Source organism: Myodes glareolus, chromosome 4 (assembly GCF_982192425.1).
Source record: "Myodes glareolus chromosome 4, mMyoGla1.1, whole genome shotgun sequence".
Classification (NCBI taxonomy): domain Eukaryota; kingdom Metazoa; phylum Chordata; class Mammalia; order Rodentia; family Cricetidae; genus Myodes; species Myodes glareolus.
In genome coordinates this window covers 54,085,513-54,109,692 of record NC_142029.1, presented here as the reverse complement: position 1 = coordinate 54,109,692, position 24,180 = coordinate 54,085,513, and the positions used below count along the sequence as shown (strand labels likewise).

General features: G+C 44.2%; 1 protein-coding gene across 5 annotated transcripts in view; it reads left to right on the top strand.

Moving 5' to 3' along the window:
- Positions 1–23,266: 23,266 nt before the first annotated feature.
- U2surp (U2 snRNP associated SURP domain containing) overlaps positions 23,267–24,180 on the top strand; it is a 52,892-nt gene continuing 51,978 nt past the window's right edge. For 4 of the 5 annotated variants that reach the window (XM_048452515.3, XM_048452514.3, XM_048452513.3 and 1 more), the window contains exon 1: positions 23,267–23,411. In XM_048452515.3, the coding sequence (XP_048308472.1) occupies positions 23,367–23,411 (45 nt within the window). In that variant the 5' untranslated portion in view covers positions 23,267–23,366. The remainder of the gene's footprint in view (positions 23,412–24,180) is intronic. The other variant, XM_087905473.1, reaches the window with a different exon arrangement.

Below are 24,180 nucleotides of genomic sequence, written 5' to 3'. Positions count from 1 at the left end.
CTAGTCTGATTTGAGATATAGTGAACATAAATAGACTCCCTGGATCATGAGGATTCAGAAGAGAAAAAAAAATTTTCACTGATGGTCTTTAATATTGACTATATGTTGAAATGATAATATTTGTATGATAATATTTGCATATATTGGGTTAAATCCATAAGTTGCTTCTTTATTTTATAGATTGGATTTTACAAAGTAATATACACAAATGACTGGGATTATGGGACCATTCTATCTTGGCTCTGCTTCTAATTTTTTAATGTAATAGCTACTAGATCAATTGAAGTTATATGTTTACCTAGGATTTTATAGAGTTGAATAGAGTTGATTTTAAAATGCAGGGGAAAGATCCCAAGTAATCAGCTCTGCATGACTGAAGGTCAGGGGGTTTGAGGACCATTTTGGAAATGATTGTCCTCACTTTGTACCTTTGAGTTCCAGGTGGCGTTGGCCTTTTCTCAGCTTGCTGGGAAGAGCTGGGTTCCTAAATACAATGCAGTAAGTAGTCTGGGCCTGCCTGGTGGCTGATGGGGTGGCATTGGAAGGTTTGTTAATGGGATGGTTCAGGAACTGCTCAGATTCTCCTGTCCTTCATCTCGGTGTACCTCCCCCCCGCTTGTCTTAATTGGCTGATAATGCCGGAAGTGTACCCTTTTATACAGTGTTGTTCCATGATTAACATGAACCTTTCCCTTAAACATAAGGAAGATATTCAGAGCTAGAGAGATAATGACTCAGCAATTAAAAGTAGAAACTGTTTCTGCAGAGGACCCAAGTCGGTTCCTAGAACCCACATCCAGTGACTCACAACTGCCTATAACTTCAGCTTCAGAGAATCCAACACTCCCTTGTATCTTTGGCCCTTGGAGGGCCTGTTGCCACCCAGCTCCCAAATAAATCACGCGGAGGCTTCTTTTTAATGAATGCCAGGCCTTAGCTTGGCTTGTTTCTAGCCAGCTTTTCTTAACTGATATTATTCTGTCTATCTTTTGCCTCTAGACTTTTTTTTTTAATTTTTAAAAGATTTTATTTATTATGTATACAGTGATCTGCCTGCATGTATGCTTGCATGCCAGAAGAGGGCACCACATCCCATTATAGATGGTGTGAGCCACCACGTAGTTGCTGGGAGTGGAACTTGGGATCTTTTCAAGGACAGTCAGTGCTCTTAACCTCTGAACCGTCTCTCCAGCCAATTTATGGGCGTTTACCTTTCTCTATTTCTGTATACTTTTCTTTTTCTTCTTAATCTGAGTTTAGCTGTGTGTCTGGGTGGCTAGCTTCTTCTTTTCTTGCTCCTTGATCTTACTCCTTCTTCTTCTCTTCCCAGATTTCTCCTCCTATTTATTCTCTCTGCCTGCCAGTCCTTCTTATCCTTTCTCCTGCCTCGCTATTGGTCGTTCAGCTCTTTATTAGACCAATCAGGTGTTGTAGACAGGTAAAGTAACACAGTATCGCAGAGTTAAACAAATGCAACATAAAAGAATGCAACACACCTGTACATTATTAAAACAAATATTTCACAGCATAAATAAATGTAACACATCTTAAAATGATATTCCATAGCATTCTCTTCTGGCCTAAGTGGGTATTGCACTCCTTTACACAAACCCATATACAAACACACATCTATACATACAATTAAAAGTAACAATAAAGTATTTTTTAAATGCTGGCCCTCTAATGAAAAACACAAAGTGAAACACCAGGAGATATTGTTGTTCATGTTGTATTTTGAGCAAGATAAAAACAAAATGAAATAAAAAAATCAAGTATAAACACAGCAAACAAATAATAGAAAAATAGGATGGGAGGGGGTAGAGGAAGATGAATTGACAGAATCAGCAGGAACTTCAGTTGTGAGCACCTTTGGATTCAATCAATATTTATCCTACAGATACAGGCAAAGAAAACCGACATTCATAAAGAGGTATTCATTGCAGCTGTGCTTCTAGACAGAACTTTGGTGGAGACCGCATAAGTTAAGCAAGAGCATAATTATAATAGAACTGTGGGACAGCATCACTTCTTTGAAAGTGCTGTGCCTTTAATGGCTAGCAGCTTGCTGACAAGAGCAACTCCGTGGTCAGTTGCAGAAAGATCACCAAGAGTTAAGTTGGAAAAGGCGAAGGTGATGGGAGAAAGCACAGAGGCAGTCTGTGGAGAAGAAACCATCATGGACCTCCTGAGCTAAAAGTCAATAAACACATGTTTTTGTTAATAATCTATAAGAAATTAGTGGGTGTTGTCCTTCAAGGTGGGGAGCTGTTGTAGGTAGAGCAGGAGAGAGGAAGAGTTGACCTCTCGATGTCTACTGATTTGTACTTTCTATGTGTCTATAATATAAATATGTTGCCGATAAGACAACCCAATTAAAAATGTAGATGCTTCTATGTAAGCATGGAATTCCCTTTCCGTACTCCCTCAAGCTTCCTTTGCCTTCAGTCCACAACACAGCTTTTCCTCTGGACTGCACTTCCTGTTACTTAAGAGCAAACCCAAGTTCTTTCCTCCCATTCTGTGCTGATGGAAAGGTTTGTGCTTCTACTTGATTGTATAAGGCAGGATCCAGACTAGATTTCAAGGGTTTCCCCTTGTCCTCCATCCCTTTATTCCGACTTAAACATTTACCACAAGGCGAGTCTTGCTGGAGCCTGCCTATAATTCCAGCCCCTAGGATGTGGAGGCTGGAAGACCAGGAGTTCAAGGCCAGTCTCCTTGTACAGGAGTTTGAAGCCAGTGTGGACAGGAGAACCTGACTCATAAACAAAACGAAGGAACAAAAAACCCTTCATTCCATGCCTATGGACTCCTCCTCCTCCTCTTTCCTGAATCGATTATATGAAGACCACTTATCTCATATTCTTTTTCTTATCTTCTGATACACTTTGAAATCTATATTTTGATTATATAAACTTGAAGGGGGAGAGAGAGTAAACCCAACCCCAAATACCATGTGTGATATGCCCTCTAGTGGTTAAATACTCAAACTGTTCATTCACTAGCCCCTAGTTTTTCCAAAAACGACGATTATTTGAACATCTAAGTAAAAACTCTCACTCTAGGTCTCATGGGATGACTCTCAGTCTCACGGGATGACTCTCGGTCTCACGGGATGGCTCAGCAGGTAAAGATACCTGCTGCACAAGCCTAGACTCTCCCCCTCTGCCAGAACCCACATAAAAGTGGAAGGGGAGAAACAACTCCACAAAACTGTCCACTCTGTGGCATATACTCCCCACATATAACATATCCTGCATCTATAATATATATATATATTATACATATATATACATGTATACATGTGTGTATACATGCATACACACATTACATGTAGACTTTTGGAGTCAGGGTTTCTCTGTGTAGCCCTGGCTGTCCTAGAACTCTTTAGACCAGGCTGGCCTCAAACTCAAGTATCCACCTGTCTCTGCCTCCAGAGTGCAGAGATTAAAGGCATGAACCACCACACCCAGATTAAATTAATTAATTTTTAAACTCTATGCATTTTTTTTAAAAAAAATGTGGGGACACACACACAAAAATGTGTCTCAAGATATGGCATACCTTTGGAAGAAAATGGTTAAAATATCTTTAGTTACTACCCACCTTTCCCAAACCAAATACTCAGGTCAAATGTGGTTTTCAGTTTAGACCCAGGTGTGTGGATCCCGTCACTCACTTGGCAGTGGAAACCTAAACTAACTATAGTCTCACTTGCCCATGAGACCAACAAGAGAATCAGCATAAAATGCACAACCACCGGTGTGGGTGGTGAAGAATCCTCATTTTAGTGAATGATCTAAGAATAGGTAGGAGTCAGAGAAAGATTTCAAAAGCAGTGTCCCTGTGTGGAGTGTCCTTGTGCCTGGCTACAATAAATCAGGGTCTCTTTGGACAAACGTAGGGAAAATCAGGGTGTGTGCTTTTCTCTCTCTTCTCTTCTCTTCTCTTCTCTTCTCTTCTCTTCTCTTCTCTTCTCTTCTCTTCTCTTCCTCCCTCCCCCCCTTCCTTCCTTCTTTCTTTCTTTCTTTTTTTTGTTTTTTGAGGTGATTTCTCTGTGTAGTGCGGCTGTCCTGGAACTAGAGAGCACTTTGGTCCTGTAGGGCCAGAAAGTCAGCTCAGTTAGGAACAAGTAGCGGTCATCTTTATGAAAGTGATGGATGGTTGTCCTGGGGCCAACGGTGGGAGGTTCCTCGGCAGAGTACTGTACACTATTGCTAATGGAAGAACTTCTCATTTCTGGGCCTGTGAGCGTTGGATTCTGGCAGAAGTTCACAGGCGCTCAACAAGCCATGTTTTCTTGGATCTACCTGGGAAAGTGGCTTACAAAGGGTAACTCATAAATGTGACTTTTGTCCCTGGGCTAGTCGTCCTTGCTCTTTCTCGGCCTTTTTCTTCCTGTTGTTGACAATGCTTTAATATTTTATGGGACGTGTACACTGGAAGGGACAGAGAAAATGAAGGAACAATGGTCATGCTTTTTTCTTCCTGCACCTTAAGTAAAGGGCTTTCAGATAATTACACTTCTCAGGTTCGGGTATATCATAGTTGGTCTGGCTGGATTTCTTTGTGATTGATTGATGCATTCATTCAATTATTTATCTCTTTTCCCCCTATTCACTTCCTTTCAAGACATACCTAATGGCATTAATTGTAATGTGTTTAATATGTATCTTTTGTATCTTGTTTATACAGTTTATTGTTTTGTGTGCATCTTATATATTCTTTGTTTATTTAGCCGATTTGTGTTTTGAGACCTCGGACCAGCCTAGATTGCTCTCCAGAGTCAAAAATGACCTTGACCTCCTGATATGTCTCTGCCTCCAGAGCACTGGGAACATTACCACCATGCCTTGTGCTGAGGATTGAACCCCGGGCCTCCTGTATGCCTGGTAAGTACCCTGCCCACTAAGCTATATCCCAAACCCTGTTTTTTGTTTGGTTTTGTTTTTTGAGATAGGTTCTTGTCCAGGAAAAAAAACACAAGGTCAAAAATCAGATACAAAAGAAATTGGGGAAGGGGAATAAATTCTACTCCTACCATAGGGGATTGAACTCAGAACCCTTTTCTCTATCTTAAGTTGGGAGTTCTATATATGAACTTCCCACGAACCTTTGCTATGAGCAGTGTTGATGGGTTCATCCTTTCTGAGAACTATCTGGTATTACAATCAAATAAATATGTAGCCCTGGCTATCCTGGAATTAATTGCTATGTAGACCAGGCTGGCTTCAAATTTTCAGTGATTCTTCTGCCTCTGCTTTCGGAGTGCTGGAATTACAGGTGTATGCCACCACACGCAGCTCTAATACATGATACTCCTTGCTGTGTGTTCATTTCTGATAATCCTCCCAGCAAATCACAGTTATCCACTTGTCTCTTAAATCCCTAATACCAAAATAATCTTTCTCCTTATGAACTTAAAAAGGAATATCATTGGGATGCATATTGCAGGAAAGGGAATCTCTGAGACATAGAATTGAATATATCTAATTTTAAGAGAAGTACAGGATTGTTCTTGGAATGGCTGAACCAATGTCCTCTCTATAGTAAAGGCCACTGAAAGGCCTATAAGATTTAATTACATCCCATCAAAAGGTTTAATTACAGGCCCCGGGTTCGGTCTCTAGGGGAGAAAAGAGTGGCGCTCATTTCCCATCCTCCCTTTCCCTGACGCTGGATTTAATCTTGTACATGTTTTGAGCAGTAACAGTATTTTCTAACTCTATTGTGTGAGGTCTGCACCAGCTCTCAGGAGCCATTACAGTTGCGCTTGGAGCCCTTCCGACATCAGGCAGAAGCCCAAGTTAACCTCGCAGGGCTGAGAGACACGTGGGAGAAGCTCCAGGCAGGCTAACCTCCTCACCTGAGATACCAGAGCAGAAAATGGCTGCCAAGCAGAGCCCACTCCGAACTCCCTACCTACAGAACTGTGAGCTAGTAAAATGGCTATTGTAAGTCAGTAAGTATTGGGGTGCTTTTCTTTGTAGTTATAGATGTGTGATAAACTCTCACCAGAAGAACTAATAGTTCCCACTCCCCATGGTCACCTGGCATTGGCAGCTTTTCTAACTTTACAACTCTTATAGGGACAATCACTTTAATAGCAATTCCTCCAAAACTGCTAATGAAGTTGTAGCTTTCTCTATATTTTTAGTAGACCTTGGGCCTTTTCCTTTTAAACTGTATATCTATCATTTGCTCAGCTTTCTTATGGAGTCCTATCATTCCTTCACGGTCTGCTGGAGTGCCTGTATATTCTGGGTGTTTCCAGGTTCTTGGCGTAGTCTTCAAACTGAAGGAGCACACACAGAGGCTAACAAAGGGTGTTTTCCAAAGGCAGGGCTAACATACAGAGAATATACATGCACTAGAGAGCAGCCTGGCTCTGAGAGACTGGTGCAGCTCAAGGTGGGGACCTAATCATTGCCCAGTGGCTCCCTTTCCTGGGTCCAGGAGGATTTGCTTACTAGGGGCAAAGTTGGATGGTTTTCTGTTTTGATTGACAGGCTTAGGTTATGCAACCACTTCCCATATCCTTTCCCACAATGCATCTGATTTTGATCACATGCATGCCCAATTAGGCACAAGCAAAGGATTTTTCCTAAGAGTTTACTCACGGGATGTAGTTTGTGTTCCAGCACATGCACCGAAAATGAGTTCAGTCTGGACCTGCCCACTGCCCTGGTTCCAAGATGTATTCCAAGATGTATTTGAGCACAAAAGAGGGGTTAATATGGGTTTCTAGAGAACTACAGGTCAGAGTGACTGGTAGCTTTGTATGAAGAAGGGTTCATGAGCAGTCCGGTGTAGGTGGGGGTCCTGATGCTGAGTGCTTTGGGGTTTTGTGCAGTCCAGTGTAGGTGGGGGTCCTGATGCGGAGAGCTTTGGTAGGAAAGAGTGTGTATGTAGCCCAACCTAAACAGGTTGCCCTGTTTGTTTCCCTCAATACCTTTTCATTTTTTATCTCTTGTATTCTGCAATATCTCCTTGTGTCTATTGGGTTGGTTAGGGCTTCTAATGCTGCAATAAAACACCATGACCAAAAAGCAAGTTGGGGAGGAAAGGGTTTATTTGGTTTACACTTCAGCATTGCTGTTCATCACTGAAGGAAATCAGGACAGAAACTCAAGCAGGGCAGGATCTTGGAGGCAGGAGCTGATGCAGAGGCCATGGAGGGGTCCTGCTTATGGGCTTGCTTCCCATGGTTTGCTCAGCTTGCTTTCTTATAAAACCCAGGCCCGACCCACCACTGACTGGGCCCTCCCCCACTGATCACCAAATGACAAAATGCCTTATAGCTGGATTTCCATAAGTCGTTTCCTCAGCTGAGGCTCCTCCCTCTGATGACTCTAGAGCTTGTGTCAAGTTGACACACACACTCACAAAAAAAAACCCACCCAGTACATTTCCCCATTAAGATAGGGTGTACTTTGTGGGTCAGGCTCGACTCATAAGGGCCAATGCCCTTTCTGAGGCTGGCATTGCAGGAAGCACCACTGGGCCCTGTACTGTAATTGAGATTCCCTCCTCTCAGACGACTTTAGCTTGCGTCAAGCTGATGTAAAACTATCCAGCACAGTGTGGTGCGGGAAAATTATCTGTATTCTGTCAATCATATTTTAATAAAACGCTGATTGGCCAGGCAGGCAGTATAGGCGGGAAAGCCAGACAGGAAGTAGGGGTGGAGCAAAGAGACTGGGTGTATTCTGGAAGCAGAAGCTCTCTCTCAGCCACTCCTGCGCAGACCACCAGAGAAGCAACATGTAACCTGCCCAGCTGTAAAAGGTACCAAGCCATATTGCTAACATAGATCAGAATAATGGGTTAAGATAAGTCATAAGAACTAACAAGAAGCCTGACCAAATGAGCCAATCAGTTTATAACCTTATGGAGTCTTGTGTGTGATTTTCTTTGGGGTTTGCCGGCTGTAGGGTACCAGGCGGGACAGAAACCCCAACAAGCCGGCCCTCATGTTACAACAGTGTTTTTTTTTTTTTATCTCAGTTTTACACATAAGCAATGAGAGATCCAGAAAACTGACATTCGCTTTGCTAGGTACACGTGCCCATACCGTGGAACAGGGTCTAGACTCTTAGCCTCTCATCCCACATAGTCTGCCTGGCTTTTCAACTCATGGTCCATTTACCCTCCATGTTTACTCCAAAGGCTGGTCATTGGGGCAGGGTGAGAGTTCATTGCTTCCTTCTCAGTGAGCACCAGCCTGAATCCAGAGTTTGTGGTCGGCTCTTCGTATTTAGATCCCATAGTATTTTATTTAAACAGTAAGCCTACTGTCAGCAATGGCTAAACGTGCTAAAAACCAATGTTCTGTGCTGGATTTGGGTCACATGGGTAATAATTTACAAGATAGATCTGCGGGCAGTAGGAATGGTGCAGAATCTGTAACTATAATATACTCAGTTCAGCTAAATGACTAAAACCCAGTGGGCCTGAGTTATCACAATACAAAAAGGAAAGTGGTGGTCCATGCATTTAGTCCCAGCACTCAGGAGGTAGAAACAGGCAAACTTTGATTTCAAGGCTAGCCTGGTCTATAGAGGGAGTTTCAGGACAACCAGGGTTACACAGAAAAACCAAAACAACAACATACCAATAGAAAAAAGAGTGTAAGTTATTTCCTTTCCTTTTCCTTCTTTCAGTGGAGCCTAGATTTCATTTAGGTAATGGATCTTAGGCCATGTATTCCATATAATCCAACCCTAGCCATCTCATTTCACCTTCTTCGCTGGCCATCGGTAGGTTTAAGCATGGGTATTTACACATCTCTGATCACATGGAGAGAAAATTTGCTGGAATGATTTCTAAGAAGTGCTCTCCCTCCATTTTTTCCTTTTCTCTCTCTCTTTCTTCCTTCCTTCCTTCCATCCTTCCTCACTTCCTTCCTCCCTTCCTTCCTTCCTTCCTTCCTTCCTCCCTCTGACCCTCCCTCCCTCCCTCCCTCCCTTCCTTCCTTCCTTTTTTCTGAGACATGGTTTCTCTGGGTAGCCTGTTCTGGAACTCGCTCTCTAGACCAGGTTGGATTCGAACTCATGGAGATCCACCTACCTCTGCCTCCAGAGTGCTGGGATTAAAGGCGTGCACCACCATCACCTGGCTCAATTGCCAGTCTTAAAAGAGATAGGCAAGCTTTATGGGGGTTGGCGGGAGGAGGGGTTAACATTTGTGTATTTCATGCCACTGTCCCCTCTCCCGCCTCCAGCTGTTCCCTGTTACTGCCTAGGTGTTAGAGACAGGCGAAGACAGGCAGATCTCTGTGAGTTTGAGGCCAGCCTTGTCTACAGAGCTAGTTCCAGGAAGCTAGGGATGCTACACAGAAAAACCCTGTCTCGAAAAACAAAAACAAACAAAGACAGAAAAATGATAGTAAGGGGCATGTAAATTCATTTGAAACTAAGTATTGACTACAGGTACAGCCCCAAATAGTGAGGGGCCCGGTCGCTGTGGCCCAAGGGTGAGGGGGTGAGGCAAGAGTGGGCTAAGGATATTGGAAGAGTCTGCTGCAGGTTCCCATAGGAGTTAATCACACAGGAAGGGTCAGACAGGAAATAGTGCCCAGTGGAAGAGCTGGGACTCCAGATGTGGCCGGAGCACTAGGAAGCAGCCGAACAGAGAGACGAAAGGAAGGTGTGTTTCCATGTTGCCTAAGAAAAGGGGAAGGAGGGAGTCTTTTCCAGGTGCAGCCATGGGAAAGCCTGAAAAGATTTCTTTGTGGACAGTGAACATAAGCAGATGCAAAACAAAGAAAGGAATGAAGGAAAGAAGAAAGGAAGTAAGAAAGAAAGGAGAGTTGCAATAATGGGCCTTTGGAATTTTTGTTTATTGAAAAATGCTAGTAATATTATGAAGAATTAAGCGGGATGGAGAGGCTGCTAGGTGGTTAGAGCACTTGCCGCCCTTGCAGAGGACCTGGGTTCTGTTTCCAGCTTACAATGGTTTGTAACTCCAGTTCAAGAGAATTTGACGTGTTCTTCTGGCCTCTTAAGGCACCAGGCATACAAGTAGTGCACATACGTATGTGCAGACAAAATACACGCGGAAATATTTTAAAAACTCGAAAAATCAGTATCCTAAAACTGTCATGTAGAAATACGAATTTTAAAATGAAGATCCCATGATTCAGTTGGCAAACCTTTCCCCGACAGTCTTCCAAATGGGCCTGTGTGGGGTTCTCTTACTTCCAGCATCACTGCAGCTGGTGATGCGGACGCAGATGCGGTCTAGTCATTGGCCTTGCGCAGGCAGTACAGGAGCTAGGCCTGGATGATTCAGGGACATGAGCGTGGCTCCTGTGCCTGAAACATTCTACATTAAAGAAAGAAAAACTCCATTTGTCTCTATAGGACAAATGACTCAATTTCTTTAATAAAATTCTCTTAAGGAAAAAAAAAAGAATTATGAACAGTGATCCAGGCACAATAGTATGTGCCTGTAATCCCAGAATTCTAGAGTCTGAGATGGATAGGGTTGTGAGTTCAAGGCCAATGTGGGTTGTGTTGTCATATATTAGCATGACATTATCTCAAAAGCAAAAGAGAATGAAACGCTAGAATTATGAAAAGTGTGTGGTGGTAACACACACACACACACACACACACACTCCAGTTCAGGAATACCCCTGAGAATTGATAACTGCGTATCAACACATAACCAACAGTAATTATTTCCCGTTATCTAATTATTTAAATGTGGCTTTTGTCTTCATTTGACAATGACATATCCCCAAATAAACAGCGAAGAAGGCCTACAGTAGTGACTGTGTGTCCCGCCACCCAAGTCCCAGATTCTTGTTTTCTTCCCTAGAGACAAGGAGAGTTTCCAGCGTTAAAAGGAATAAACTGCGCGAATGCGTTCACAAATATACTTGTTACACTACGTCAGGCAGTTTGTTGTCTAACAAATCACCCAGTATTTTATTAGTGCCAAACCATAAGCATTCCTCCTACTTCAGAGCTGAATTGGCTCTGGTGAGGGCTTCCTAAGGCAGACTGGCATCAGGCTGCCAGTTGGTGCCAGTTCTCTGTAGGTCTCTGCGGAGACCCCCGCCGACAGGGCAGAGCTCCTCACAGGCGATTGGACAGGCAGCTTCGTTTGGTCTCTGACTTTTGGCCTGAGCTTTCCTTCAGGGTTTTGCTCCATGGGCCTCTCAATAGGAGAACAGGAACAGGAACTGGCTGCATTAGAGCAAGGGGAGGGGGTCGGGGGACCAGAAACTGCAGGACAAGAAGCCAGGGTAAGAAGCCAAGCTGATCTTGGAAGGACAGCCTGTCACTGTTGTTGTGCTTTGTGTTGTGTTGTTGTGTTAGAGGCAAGTCATCAGCTTGAAGCACCAGTCAAGGGAAGGGAATCAAATAAGGGGATAATCTAGGTTGGAGGCCATCGGGGACCACCTGCCACGTTTGTACTGCGTTTTTATCTGTTTTTGCACTTCCATACTTTTCCTCATGCGATTGCACCGTTTCCACGTCGTTCGGGAAGACCCCCTCGCTTTGGCATGTCGTAGCATCCCAAGCCCATCTCACACAGCATTCTTTGGGTTTGTAGACATAATTGAAAGTCCCATTTTGGCAGACTCTCGGATGCTCTGGGTCGTTGGCCACAAGGTGGCTTCTCAGCATGTGCCTTATATTTTGATGGCTAAGGCCAAATTGCCAGTAGGGGGAGGTTGAACCAAGCAGCAAACCCAAAGCAAGGGCTGTCTGCTTTATCCACAGCATCTCTTTACAGATTCCAGTGACATGGGAAAAGTGAAAAACTAAAATTCAAAGCTCCTAGGATGGATGAATAGGAACAGTTGAGTTTTATTAGCTAAAGGAGGAACAGGACTCTGCTGTTCCTTTAGTTGGCTCTGGATTTACCCAGACATTTTTTTTTTTCCTGTTATTCAAATAAAAGCTGAAAATGGTGGCTCCCACCAGCAATCTCGGCAGGTAGGAGGCTATGCTGGAGGGATTATCAGGAGTTTGAGGCTACACAGTGAGATGCTATCTCAAAATAATAGTGATGATGATGATAGAAAATAAAGAACACACACAGATACTGGTAAGGAGCCTTCAGCGTGGGCCCTGGTGTGCCTGGTGACCTCTGGTTCTAGTGACCATAGCCTGAGATAACATTTCTTGTCGAGGTTGCTGCCTTTCTTAGCAGCATTCCATAATCATCTTATTAAATCCCAGCTTCATGGGATGTGGCACTAGATGCTATCAAATCACGTTGATACTGAATATTTACTTTGGAAATATTGCACTTCTGGCCATTTTGGCTTTCCTCCTGATCTTTGGGGCATGGGAAAGACAGAGGCAGCAGGGTAAAGGCCTAAGACCCTCCTGCTGTCCTTCACGTGGCAAGGCTTTTCCTACAGTCGGCTTCTCCGTGTGCCACAGAGAGAAGTGTTGGCTAACCGCTCCACTGCTAAACTCTCCTAGAGCTTACAAAAGCATTTTGTTCCTTGAATCAAAATGGAATTGGTTGTTCTGTGCCTTCAACATGGAGGGAGTGCTTGCTCTTTGTGAGCGGTTCCTGTGGCCTCCTGTGTTGTGTTTTTCTCCCACGGGATGACTTTAACTCCTCACTCCATTTGCCCAGGAATCACTTTTCAAGGGCATGGTCACCCTGAGTCCTCTCTTCTAAACCCGCTTCCAAGATCCAAAGGGCTGGCGTGCAAGAACTCCCGTGGTAGCCGGCTTTCTATGAGATGGTAGGACTTAGTTACTCTTCTAGCTCTGTGATTAGACACCATGACCAAGAAAGAAACAGTTTGCTAGAGTGTCACAGTTTCAGAGGATGAGTCTGTGACTGTCACGGCAGGGAGCATGGCTGCAGCGGGCCAGCTGTGAGACTGAAGCGGTAACTGAGAGCTTGTATCTTGAGACAACAACTACGAGAGAGAGAGAGAGAGAGAGAGAGAGAGAGAGAGAGAGAGAGAGATTCTGCCATTTATACAGTATAACATGGATGGACCTTGAGGACATTCTGCTAAGTAAAATAAGTCAATAATTCAATCACCAAAAAAACAGATATCCCATACCTGTAGTTTTTGCAGAAGGAGCTGAGACAGGGGAAATGTCCAAAGTTTGAGGCCAGCCTAGGCTAAAGATTAGGAGTTTGACTCAAATAAAATAATAATAATAATAATATAATTACTAATATAGTTATGTTATTATATTTAATTATTTCTTTTTATAACTTTCTATACTCTTTTTCTTCTCTCTCCCAAACATACGTACATTTTTTAAACATTCTGTGACCTGTTCAGAGGTTTGTTTTTATCTTAATCTGTGTTTATTGCATATCTGAAATCCTTTTCTGACAAGGAGCATTTCAAGTGGTAAACGGTGTGTTTGCAGCAGCCCTGGATGCTGGCTGTCCTTCTGTTAGTCTTTCAATATAGCAGAAGTTCTTTTACTGCCAGCTCTGAGACTGCTGGGTAGGAGCCAAACTCACCACCTCAACTCTGGGAAGGAAAGTGCAACACATAAAACTTTCCAAAAGATGGGATGGTCCTTCAGGGTTCCTACTTCACAGAAGAAACTGCAAAACATTCTGCAAACACAGAAGGAAGCAACTGATGGAACTGTGCCATTACAAGGCAGAATAGATCTTCAAATTTCCCGCTTCACTAAAATGTCTGCCATATACTATGGGCCTGTAGGCTGAAGATGGATGCCCCAGTGTTGTAGAGGAACTTTGGGTGACTGTCCATGCAGCGAGATGTCTGTCAGTTCTAGAGTTTTAGAAGTTGCTTGACTGTACTTCCTGTTTACTTAGGTAACATTATATTCTTCTAGGGTCTTTGAAGAGTTGAAGACAGATAGTTATAATTTTCTATAGTTTTGATAAAAGATAATATAGATATAAAACTTTAGACTCATAAAGATGGATAGATGATAGAGTATTTTCTGTAATTTGCCAAATGTAAATGAACTAAGTATTGTAAATATAATTCTTGCTTGATAACTGTTTTGTATATATAATTTTACTATGTTAAAGTTAAAACTTTCCTTTTTATTTAGACAGAAAAGGGGAAATGATGTGGGATTCCCCTCTGTGTGCTGTGAATGTTTTATTACCATTGGTTAATAAAGAAGCCACTTCGGCCTCTAGAAGGGCAGAATATAGCCAGGCTGGAAGAGATATATAGAGAAAGTAGGCAGCTTCAAGGAGATGTCTGTAGCTGCTAAAGGAGACAGTCGCCAGATCCTTACCCGTAAGCCACAGCCTCTTGCCAATAAACAGGTTAATAGAAATGGGTTAATTTAAGATGTAAGAGTTAGTTAATAAGAAGCCTGAACTAATAGGCAAGCAGTGTTAACTAATTAATATAGTTTTTGTGTGATTATTCAGGTCTGTGCAGCTGGGAAACAAAAGAAAAAACAGGTCTGTGCAGTCTCTGGTTACAGATGATGATGATGATGATGATGATGATGATAATAATAATAAGTAATGACTATCGTAAGGATCTACTTACATGTGATGTCTACAGTGATTGTGTAGATACCAAGGCTAAGTGGTGGCTGCCAGGGGCTGTTGGGAACAGGGAACAGAAACTTGGTTTTAGTTGACAAACTTTTATCATTATATGCTTGCATGTCATGAAGCATGTGTAGAGATCAGAGAGCGGCTCTCAGGAGCTGATTCCACTGTGGATTCCAGGGATAAATCTCAGATCACTGACACTTTTACCCACTAAGCTACCTTGCTGACTTATTTTTTTTTTAAAACATGGTATCTTGCTATGCTGCCAGGCTGATCTCAAGCTCCTCAGTGTAGGCATTCTGTTTGGTTCAGGTCCCTGAGTAGCTGGGCCTCCATGTGTGCACCATAGCACCTTACCAGGGTTATGACTGAGTAGGAAAAGAAAAGGAGGAAAATGTCTGGAGATGAATAGTGGTGATAGTTGCACAACAATATGGAATTACTCATGGCCACTTAGTTACAATGAGGGGGCTGGAGAAGTGATTCAGCAGTTAAGAACAATGGATGCTCTTCCAGAGGACTTGGGTTCAATTCCCAGAATCCTTATCAGCAGCTCACAGAAGACTGAGCATTGCCACAGATACCTGTCCTGGCATGTGCATATACACACATATACATGTGACTGAAAATGAAAAAAAAGTATTTAGAAAAGGAAAGTTAAGATGATAAATTTTATTATGTGTTTTCACCACAATCAAGAATCAAGTTAAACCTTACTGTAGCATGAATTCTATTTTTTTTTTTTTTTGGTTTTTCGAGACAGGGTTTCTCTGTGGCTTTGGAGCCTGTCCTGGAACTAGCTCTTGTAGACCAGGCTGGCCTCAAACTCACAAAGATCCTCCTGCCTCTGCCTCCCGAGTGCTGGGATTAAAGGCGTGCGCCACCACCGCCCGGCTTCTAATTAGTCTTGAATAATAAAAAACAATCAGCTATCAGGGGGTGAAAGCTGAAGAATTATGAAGCAGAGCGGCCAGACACTTGAGATTTCTTACCTCTACCAACGCTCAGATCAAAGGGGCGATCCTGTCCTCAAACTGACTGCACAGAGTGAATGCAAAAATGCAATTAGCTTCTGTCTCCTCCTGCCTTATATTCCTCTCTTGGCCCAGCCATGTCCCTTCCTGTCTCCACCTCCTTAGTGCTGGGATTAAAGGCATGTGATGCTCAGGTACTGGGATTACAGGTGTGAGCCACCACTGCCTGGTCTCTATGGCTAACTAATGAGGCTAACTCTGTGCTCTGATACTCAGGCAGTTTTATCTGTTAGAGCATAAACAAAATATCACCACATACATGTAAGCCACCATGTTGTTGTGTTTTTCTGATTTCTGTGAATCGATAGTGCATTTCATGAGTTCTTTTTTAGAAGTATGATCAAAGTCTGAAAGAGTTAATGCAGGTCTCAGGCCACCGGCTATTCATTGGATCATAAACAAAAGATCAGCACACCTTACTGCGCCCAAAAGCATCTCTACAAATAGAAAAATGTCTGCCGCCTGTCTGATACCTGGTTTTCATACAGTCTATGGTTAATTTTGGCTCACCACCACTTCCCATCCTTAAGTCTTTGTTTATTCCACAGAGAACCTTCTGGATACGTTTATACTACAGAGGACTAACACGAGCAACTAACTTGATTTCAGAAACTTCCTTTGTGTAGGGATGAAAATGGGAGAATGATGGCTGGCAGCCTGAAGGCACTTGTCTCCTCCCAGAACCTCTGCTTCCTCAGGAAACAGGGCTACCCTGCTGGGTAGCTGGTGGAGACCTAGGGCAGGCCCCACTGCTGGGGCATCCCTGGTGTTCTCTCACATAGCTTTGCTGCCCTGACTATCTTACAGACATTCCTAAATAAACACCTGTGATAGATGTGGAAAAAAATCACACATCTAGCCTCCCCTCTGAGTTATTTTCCTTCAAGCACATTTATTTTTCCAGCCTCAGAACAGACCCAGTTTACTCACTGAAAGCTTGACCGACAAGGGTAGGTTATCAGAAGGATTCAGACTTGTAACGATGAGCACGTCAAGAGGTTCCTGGTGTCTTCACAGAAAACCTTGTGGGGTGCTGGTGTGGGGGTGCACGCCTTTAATCCCAGTGCTCTGGAGACAGAGTCAGGCAGATCTCTGTGAGTTCAAGGCCAGCCTGGTCTATATAGTGAATCTCCATTTTAAGAAAGAGAATCGGGTGGTGGTGGTGCTCATCTTTGATCCCTGTACTTGGGAAGCAGAGGCAGGCAGGCAGATCTCTGAGTTCAAGGCAGCCTGATCTATAGGGTGAGTTCCAGGACAGCCAGGGCTACACAGAGAGGCCCTGTATTGAAAATGGGTGATTTATTTTCTCTGCCCTTAGCAATGACACTATGTGGTAAGGCAGCACTCGAAGTCTATGTAACCTGTCTATGTAGAAATTCCACCATTCTCAGAGTGAAAAAAAGGTGTAAATTGATGAGAAAATCTGTACTGTCTGTATATGGAAACTTTCAATTGTTTCAAATTAGCATTATTTGACCTTTTAAAAATAGACAGTAAGGTGTCAAGGTCTCCATCTTTCTCTGGGAGGCTTGTATCAAGTTCTGTGATTCAGTCTTTACATATACTACCCCTTTGTTGTTTGTTTTAGATAGGGTCTCATGTAGCCCAGCCTAGTCTTGAACTCTCTGCATAGCTGATCATGACCTGAACTTCTGATCCTCCTGCTTTTGCCTCCCAAGTGCTGGGATTATAGACATATGCTACAGTGTCTGGTTTCTGTAGGGTTGGGGGTTGAACTCAGGACTTTGTGCATGCTAGGCAAGCACTCTACCAACTGAGCCACATCCCCAGCTCTCAGAGATGAAATTATAATTTTGTTACATTTATGTATGTATGTATGTACGTGTTCTTTTATATGTGCGTATGAGAGGAGTTGGTTACCTTCTTTCAGGTGGGTTTCAGGGATCAGTCCGGGTCACCAGGCTCAGCACGAAGTGCCTTTACTTGCTTAGAGATGCAATCTTAAAAAATTTTTAAAAAGATTTTATTTATGTGTATGAGTGAATATTTTGCTCGTGTGATATCTGTGAACCATGTGCATGGCCCACAGAGGGCCCACAGAGAAGAGGGCATCAGATCCCTAAAACTGGAGTTAGAGAAGGTTGTGAATGGCCATGTGGATGCTAGGAACTGAACCCAGGTTCTCTGGAAGAAGTCACTGCTCTTAACTTTGAGCCATGTCTCTAGCTCCCAGAGATGCAAACATAAACTGAACCGGTATTCCTTGAGATTGAGCAGTGCCCATCACCACATTTCTCCCCAGCTCTACCTGTGCTTCCTCAGACCCTTCTCTGATACTGAGTTAATCTGATAACACATGCTTATTGCTTCTCTGTGTGGTACTTAGCCTGGTCCAGGCCCTTCAGATACAGCAGTGAGTGTACCTCGGACTCCAACTCCAAGTCCTACACTCTTACCATATTGTGTCCTTTTGATCCCAATAGCCCTTTGATGACACCAGCCTGTCTTTTCTCATCTTCTCTGAAACACATCTTTGACCCGCTTGTTGGCGACTGCAGACCATCAGCTCCTGAGTTTCTTGTAAACTTGTTTTCCTCTGCTCTGAGCAGCCAACAGCTGCTCTAAGCACAGACTCTGATGGGGGGAGTGGTTTCTGATGGGTCTGCAGCTGAAAGATCCTGAGAGCTGGGGCGTGGCCAGAGCCCTGTATAAGCTGCCCCTGAGCACAATAAAGTGGGCATTCTTGTATCAAGGATGACCAGTGTCTCTGTGTCTCTGTCTGTGTGTGTTTAAATCTCCAGCCCCTTTCCCGGCTCACGAACCATCCCGTAGTGCAGGTGCTACACCCACTGAGTTTTCTAGTAATAATTTCAGAACCTAGATGACTAGAGATGTCTGTACTGGTTAGACCCATTCCATGTTAGTTCTCTGGTTAGGGTTCAAATGCCATGCCTGCCAGGGACAAAATATAGATATGGAGATTTCACTATAGCTGTTGTGGACTAGAGCAGGGCTCTTCAAATGGTCCCCAGAGCATGCAAATATTCTAGCACACATGCTAAGAGGACTTCTTGGTTGGACAAGTCCCTTTAGATGATCCTGGATTGTCACAGTGATCCTGGGTTCACAAAGGTGCTCTTAAGAGGGAGGCAGTAGACTTAGAAGGGGATTTAAGGATAAGATATGTGTTAGAAAATGCTGTACTGCTGGCTTTGAAGCTGGAGAATTGGGCCACTGGCTGAGGAGTGTAGGTGACCTTCATTCAGAAGCTGGAAAAGGCAAGGGATAAAATTCTACAGAACCCTCAAAACGAACCCAGGTCTTCCCACACTTTTTAGACTTCTGACATCCAGAAGAGTAAGATGGTAAATTTGTGCTGCTAATAAACGACAGACTTGGTGGTTATTTGTTCCAGCAGCAATAGGAAGCTATCTGCTTCTATCTGCCTTCCTGCTCTACCTTCCACACTGCTGATTCTTACAGGTCCAGAGTAGGAGCTTCTGTATTTGTTTCTTCAGCTTGGGTCATCTTTACACAGCCCTGTTTAGCAGGAACATTTACCATCGGCGCTCCTTAGCACCTTCTCACAGCCCCTACATTCTCTGTGTTCATTTGAAATTATCAATATATAGCCAGCTGTGTTACTTTTCTCATTGCTGTGACAGGATTCCAGACAGAAGTTGCTCAGGGAAGAGAGGTTTCATTTTAGCTCAAAGTTGGAAGGGATCCCATCCATCCTAGCAGGGACACATGACTGTGGGAGTGTGAGCTGGCTGGTTACACTGTCCTCTCAGTTAGGAAGTGGGAGCGGGGAGAGAGGAATGCCAGTGCTCAGCTCACCTTCTCCTTCCCCACTTTTTATTCAGTTTGGTACTGTCCCATAGAATTGCTGGTCTTTTCCACTTCCCAAGAAAATCTGAGTTTTATCCAAATTTCAAAACATTAGGTCAAATTTCAAAGAAAAAAATCTGAGTAAGCTCAATAAAATATTTTGATGGCCTGTTGTTGGTACTCCTTTGCAACTTCTGACGAGAAGAGCCATTGCAGGGGAACTGAACAGAGGATGCATGTGAGGACAGGAAGGCTGACAGGGAGGACAAGGAAAGGGGTGTCTGGAGTCATGGTAGAGCAGCAATGCTAAGTGCCGAAAACTGCACAGTGCTTTTTACTCATGTGCAGCCCCTGGTTAACAGTAATCAAATTCTGTATTTGAGGTTCACGTATGAGTTTACTTGGGTTAATTTAATGAGTCAGTCTCCTGAGTTTGTAGTTTGAATAACAAGGCCAAGATGACATGGTTTAAATGCACTAAACTGTTTATAAATATGATTTCAAAGCTTTAATAGACTCATTTGGTCTTTTTTGTTTGCTTTTTGAGACAGGGTTTCTCTGTGAAACAAGTAATCCTGGCTGTCCTGGAATCACTCTGTAGATCAGGCCAGTCTTGCCTCTGCCTCCCAAGAGCTGGGATTAAAGGTGTGCACCACCACCGCCTGGCTGACTTAATTGGTCTTTATGAACACCCATGTCTTACTTCTATTAGGACACATTTGTACAAGCTGCTCTGGGCCTTATTCTGCATTCTTTTTGTTTGTTTTTTTTTTCGAGACAGGGTTTCTCTGTGGCTTTGGAGCCTGTCCTGGTGCTAGCTCTTGTAGACCAGGCTGACATCGAACTCACAGAGATCCGCCTGCCTCTGCCTCCTGAGTGCTGGGATTAAAGGCGTGTGCCACCATCACTCGGTTCTGATTTTTTTAAAAAAAATATGTAGGGGTGAATATTTAATACAAATTATTTTGATTTTAGAAAGATTCTAACAAAATCTTCCCTTTCTTTTCCTCCTTCCAAGTCCTCCCACATGCCCTTTTCTGCTCCTCTTCAAAACCACGGCCTCAATTTTTCACTAATTGTTACCATATGAATATATGCATATAACACACACACATACATATCTTATTTGGTCTACATGTTACTTGCATGTACATTTTCAGAGCTGAGTATTTGGCACCGGGACAACCAATTTGCATGTTCTTCCCCGGGAAAACCACCTCTTCCTGTTTCCAGCTTTCCTCAGCCACCTATAGCTCTTTGTGCAGCACTCAGACTTTGTGAGCGTCTCTGTCCAGTTTGGCACGTCCATCGGTGTCATCCTGCTCAGGGCAGTCACTGTGAGACCGTGGGTGTAGTGTCTGATATTACAATCTCACAGTCAAAACCAGATCCTCCGGCTCTTACAATCATTCTGCCTGCTCTTTTGCAGTGTTCCCAAAGCCTTAGGTGTGTTTTTGCAGATGTATCCATTGAGAATGGGCTCTACTGTTGAACTCTAGTGTCCAAACCAAGAAGGAGTCGCCCCCAGAGACCACCTAATATACCACAGCCAATGCAAAAGCATGAGGATTTTATTAATTCTGTCATGACAGGGTCCCCCAGCATTCGGGAAGCCAAGAGACCTCGAATAGCTGGTACAGTCTACTTTTAAAGGAAAGGCCCCATAGAAAAAAACAAGAGGGTTTGTTCCTTGACCATTATGATTGGCTTATTCGAAAAGGGCTAATACCAATAATTGGCTGGAGAACTACTGTCAGATCAGATGAAGTAAGAGTGTAACATGATGGGCCTGCTTGTTGGGGTATCTGTCCCACCTGGTACCCCACAGCCGGCAACTCCCAAGGAAAATCAACCACACAGAGATCTCTATAAGTTATAAAGCTGATTGGCCCATTAGCTCAGGCTTCTTGTTAACTCTTATAGTTTATATTAACCCATTATTCTGATCTATGTTAGCCACATGGCTTGGTACCTTTTTAGCTGACAGCTTACATGTTGCCTCTTCGGTGGTCTGCGCAGGAGTGGCAGAGGGAGCTTCTGCTTCCAGAATACTCCCAGTCTCTTTGCTCCACCCTTACTTCCTGTCTGGCTTTCCTGCCTATATTGCCTGCCTGGCCAATCAGCGTTTTATTAAAATGATTGACAGAATACAGACAATTCTCCCATACCATAAGAGGTCATTTTGACCCCATTTCAAAACATACGTGTATGGGTAATTGTTCAGGAACTGAGTACGTGCATGTGTAACTGTTAGTTCCTTGGTTTCCAGGGAAAAAGGGGAAGCACTAAGGCACAGAGGCTGAGAGGGTTTGGAATTGTCAGAAATGGCTTCAGAATTGTCTTAAAGTCTTACAGTACAACCCTGCAGTTTGACTGGTTGTGGTTTTCTGAAGTAAAAATTATTTTCAAAACTAGGGGTTTGGGAGTTTTGCTGAGAAGCTGCATATACTCATATAGTCAAGGCAGCTGGTGGAACTGCCAGAACTCTCAAGCCTTCCTCTGCTCAGACAATCATTTTTACTTTCTTTCTTTTCCCTCAGAGACAGGGTTTCTCAGTGTAGTTATGACTGTCTTAGAACTAACTTTGTAGACCAGACTGGCCTCAACTCAGCGATCCACCTGCCACCATGCTCCTAAACAAAACAATTAAGATCTAACGTGGTAAACTCTAGTTGGAAAAGTACAGGTTCCCATGGAAACAGAAACAGGTTTCCAACAGGCTTGGCTGGAGAGGGAAGTCTGTAAACCTTCCCAGAGGAAGTGGTATCTTTAGTGAGAGTAAAACATTAACTACATTTCAATTCCAGGTGAGGGTCAGACTGAGAGAAGAGACTCAGAACTGAAGAGGGAGGATCTGAGGATGGAAATAAATTCAGTTGGGCTATAAGGTACAGAAGAGCATTCTAGTGTACTTTCATGGGTGGCAACTGTCACTTTCTATCATTGGCTTGCTATTATTATGGCTTCTATCCTTACTGCCCTGCTCGTTTATCCCTCAGTGCCTGGCACCAGATTCTATTGATCCTTTTAGAGGGTCCAACAAATAGCCTCCTATTCTAAGAGCTTCTCTGATCACCCCCCCCTTCACCATATCCCCATCAACCAAAAGACAAAATTCAACTTCTGCATGGTAAATATTCTTGCTTCTGTGAATCTGCCAGTCATCTCCTCACCCCATTCCCACACTGCAAGCTAATATTCTTTCAGCTCCCTCCCCTGCTGGTCCTTTCTTCAGCATCAATTATGTACAGGGTTACTTTCTTTTTTCTTTTCTTTTTTTCAAGAAAAAGATCCCATCTGCAAATTATCCTCTAACCTCAGCACGGTTGTTATGGCGTGCCTGCACTACGAAGTTAACAATAAATAAAAAAATAAACTTTACACATACGCTCGATTTAGAACACTGTCTCTATTCGCGATTTTTTTTTTTTTCCTTTCAGTCTCTGCTGGTACCATACTCAGTCGTCCTAAAACAGTTTCTAATCCGATTATCCTCAGGTTGGGCCAAATGCTTCTTCTCAATTCTGCAGTCCCAACACTAGGGCACTGCTCTTCATTTTAACGTGAGCAGATTGCAAATCTGAGCTCCCGAGGAGCCGTGGCGCAAACAAGTGTCCCGACCAGCAGATTTTGTTCTTTTCTGAGTCGAGACGCTCGGCCCACGCGGCTACCGCAGTTCTTTTAAGGAGCAGCTTCCTTCCCGCCCCAGGAAGTAGAATCCGCTCGCCTCGAACGCCGGTTGGCTCGAGAAAAAAAATGCCTGAACTATCAGTTGGCCTTGAAAGTCCGGTCAAGGAGATTCCCTAAATTCCCCAGCCGGGTAACGTGACCAGACGCAGCAGTTCACCGGAAGACGGGAGGAGTGGGCGGGGCGTGCGACGCGACGTGACGCGGAAGTCACGCTGGGCGGCGCGACTGAGTTCTTGATTTCGGCACTCGGCTCTTCAGTCTGGCTGGTCTCTGGCGGGCTCCGCTGCGATCTGCTCTTTCGGTGCTCGACTCACCCGCGCTGCTGCCTCCGCTGAAGGAGGAGCAAAGCTCAAGATGGCCGACAAAACGCCAGGCGGATCTCAGAAGGCCAGTTCAAAGGTAGTTTCTTAGAGATCTCCGTCAGTCTTCGGGTCTTTCCCTATGCTCTGGGCCCCCCAGAAATCTGTGGCCTTCGAGAGCTCTTTGGGGCGAGGGTCTAAGGCCTGGTCGCCACGGTGGGCCTGGCACCGCTGCACCAAGGTGCGCAGGTTGAGAGGCCTGAGAGCGCGCGTCCGTCCCGGCCGGGATCCAGTCCCACACTAACGTGCCTGGGGCCGGTGGCGAGCGGTTCTCACTCCTCTTTTGGCTTCGAGGGGCTCAGACAAGCGGTTGAGATATCGGTTCGGTGTCCTTGTGTCGCAGCTTGCTGCGCTTGGAGGCTGCGGGCTAGAGCCTGGGAGAGGCGGGAATGTTCCCGATCTTAAGTGTCTGTTCCTCTCCTTCATCCCAACCTTCTTTATTTTGGGTCTCACTTGCTCTTGGCCTTACTCAGTGTCTCTCATACCTTGGAGGAAATTAGCCAACACGGTCGCAAGTGTGGGAGAGGCCCGCTCGTGGAGGACTTCGGGGTGGGACGTGCGGAGGGAGCCGCTCTCTGTGCCTCGGGGTTCCACATGTGGCTTTTCCATCACTTCTCAGGAAGAGAAAAGTGAGCACTACTCTTGAGGACCGCAGACTTGGGGTCTCCATCGCTGTGTGGGGTTTCTGCTGAGAAGGAAAACTACCGTAGAACTGGAAAGTGCCCAATGAATAGTACCTCGCATTTGAGTTTACCGTGAGCCCAGTGCACTGCTGGGGAAACGGTTGAGCTGTGAAAGTCGTTTGTTAG